This window comes from Sinocyclocheilus grahami, unplaced genomic scaffold (assembly GCF_001515645.1).
Source record: "Sinocyclocheilus grahami isolate Dianchi unplaced genomic scaffold, SAMN03320097.WGS_v1.1 scaffold919.1, whole genome shotgun sequence".
Taxonomy (NCBI): Eukaryota; Metazoa; Chordata; class Actinopteri; order Cypriniformes; family Cyprinidae; genus Sinocyclocheilus; species Sinocyclocheilus grahami.
This window is the reverse complement of record NW_015506098.1, coordinates 52930-55696: the sequence shown is the minus strand read 5'-3', so window position 1 is coordinate 55696 and position 2767 is coordinate 52930. Positions and strand designations below refer to the sequence as shown.

Below are 2767 nucleotides of genomic sequence, written 5' to 3'. Positions count from 1 at the left end.
CGCGAAAGTAACGTAACGCATTACTTTCCATAAAAAGTAACGCGCTTCGTTACTTTTTAATGGAGTAACGCAATATTGTAATGCATTACTTTTTAAAGTAACTTTCCCCAACACTGCTTATTTATACTTTTGATTTTAATAAAGCTTCAGATCGTTTTGATGGTCATGCACCATGCTTATGTCACGTCACATAAACGCAATATCTGCAGTACAGTCTCGCGCTTCGTCCTCGTGGAGCTCAACATTTTTGTAGGTTTAAAATGTTTTCATTTAATAACTTGGCTTCAAATGTTGTCAATAAGGTGGCATAACTAATCGCAAATCCTTCATTTATTTCACAACAACAAGGCACATCCAGTCATTCACGCATCATTATCAACACTCATAGACTTTACAGTGATATTCATTTAATTAGTTTATTGAGGGCCATAAAACCCCAGTCTTACAGTAGGACGTTCTAAATGAAGTCTTTAATAACGCTGTCCTCGTATTCACAAGTGGAATCGTAATAACGCCATTAACACAAGGTTCACTCATTCAGTCACTCTCTGTCTTTTATCCGTCTGTTGGCGTCTCTCATTCCCTCTTTCACTTCCTTCACAAACGTATCCCGCAGTCTAGTAGCTCTCCGACCCAACTCTCCCGCATCCCTGGGCATCTTTGACGTCTCCTCACGTATCTGGCGAAAAGTGTCGGATCTGAGCAGCTTGGTCGAGGCGTCTTTCCCGGCGATCTGTGCTTTAGCGATGGCGAAGGCCGTGATCTGCGCCGCGCGTCTGATAGGCCGAGACTCCGAGAGCTTCTCCACCACTTGAGCGTTATTTATCAAAGCATGAAAGATCCGCCGCAGCACCATTTTGAACCTGTCACACACATCTACGTTAGATGTCACTGATATGAATCAGGTTTACATTTAGTATACATTTTCTTAGGTAAACAATACATTACCTTCGAAGGTCCCCAATCGACTGCTCTGCACGCTACTGAGCGGGTCTTTTTCGACGCGACATGGTGCCGTTTACACACCACAGTGCCCTCTGCAGGCCACAACACAGCCTCAAGGCCTGTGCCTGGATTACATCAAGCTTTTTTAACAGAGATTGAGCTGCAGAACCAAAAACCACACACCCATAATCTAACACCGATCGAATTAGAGACACATATATTCTCTTCATTGATAACCTACTTGCACCCCATTCTTTTCCCCTCAAACATCTCATTACATTTATTACTCTTTTGCACTTTTCTTCCATTCTCCTGATATGATCTGCAAATGTCAAACGTGAATCCAAATTAATTCCAAGGAATTTAAAAGTTCCAACTTTCTCTAAATCTCTCCCATACATTCTTAACTTTAGTCCTTCCTGAATTCTTTTTCTGGTAAAGAAGACTGAGTAATACATTTTTAGACAGACGAACATTTTAACAAGTTTATGCGTGTCCGTTCAAGTTGTGCTATAAAAAAAAATATCTTCAATATTTTAATCGTTCTCTCAATCTCTCAATCTCAGAATCAGAATCAGAATCAGAAAGAGCTTTATTGCCAAGTATGTTTGCACATACAAGGAATTTGTTATAGTGTCACAAGCTTCCAGTACACGGAGACAACAACAACACACAGATAATAAAAGTGAGATGTGAATAAAATACACATGCATAAATATAAACCACACAAAAAAAGAATAAATTGTATGTACAGGTGTGCTATAGATGGAATAGGAATATAATAAAATAAAATAAGTTGTAGGGATGTACTAGGGTTTAGGGTGATAAATAAGTATAAGGTTATTGCACATACTGTACTTTAATTGCACAATGGGAGAACATTAACTGTTCATGAGGTAGATTGCCTGGGGAAAGAAACTGTTCTTGTGCCTGGCTGTCCTGGTATTCGGTGCTCTGTAACGCCGACCAGATGGCAAAAGTTCAAAAAGGAGATGGCTTGGATGTGATGGATCCAGAGTGATTTTCTGAGCCCTTTTCCTCACTCTGGATGTAAGTTCTTGGAGGGTAGGCAGGGGGGCACCAATAATCCTTTCAGCAGTCCGAACCGTTCTCTGTAGTCTTCTGATGTCTGATTTTGTAGCTGAACCAAACCAGACAGTTATTGAAGTGCACAGAACAGACTCGATGACGGCTGAGTAGAACTGTTTCAGCAGCTCCTGTGGCAGGTTGAATTTCCTCAGCTGGCGAAGGAAGTACAACCTCTGCTGGGCCTTTTTAACAATGGAGTCAATGTGAGTGTCCCACTTCAGGTCCTGAGAGATGGTGGTGCCCAGGAACCTGAATGACTCCACTGTCGTTACAGTGCTATCCATGATGGTGAGTGGGGGGAGTGCAGGGGGGTTCCTCCTGAAGTCCACGATCATCTCCACTGTTTTGAGGGTGTTCAGCTCCAAGTTGTTAAGACTGCACCAGACAGCCAGCTCTTTAACCTCCTGTCTGTAAGCAGACTCGTCTCCATCCTTGATGAGACCGATGACTGTAGTGTCATCTGCATACTTCAGGAGCTTGACAGAGGGGTCTTTAGAGGTGCAGTCATTGGTGTAGAGGGAGAAGAGCAGTGGGGAGAGGACGCAACCCTGAGGGGTGCCAGTGCTGGTGGTGCGGTTGTTGGATGTGAATTTACCAATTCTCACTAGCTGTTGCCTATCTGTCAGAAAGCTGGTGATCCATTGACAGATAGAGCTAGGGACAGAGAGCTGGGTTAGTTTGTCGTCTGCAAACTTCAGGAGCTTGACAGAGGGGTCTTTAGACGTGCAGTCGT

At 43.0% G+C, this 2767-nt stretch overlaps 1 protein-coding gene across 1 annotated transcript; it reads right to left on the bottom strand.

The window, feature by feature from the left end:
• Positions 1-397: 397 nt before the first annotated feature.
• Positions 398-1044, bottom strand: LOC107564255 (uncharacterized protein NCBP2-AS2-like). The gene is made up of 2 exons (XM_016249290.1): positions 949-1044; positions 398-863 (listed from the first exon to the last, which is right to left on the bottom strand). Exon 2 carries the CDS (start codon positions 854-856, stop codon positions 542-544), a length of 315 nt encoding a protein of 104 aa, XP_016104776.1. The 5' UTR covers positions 857-863; positions 949-1044; the 3' UTR covers positions 398-541.
• Between the last annotated feature and the right edge of the window lie 1723 nt (positions 1045-2767).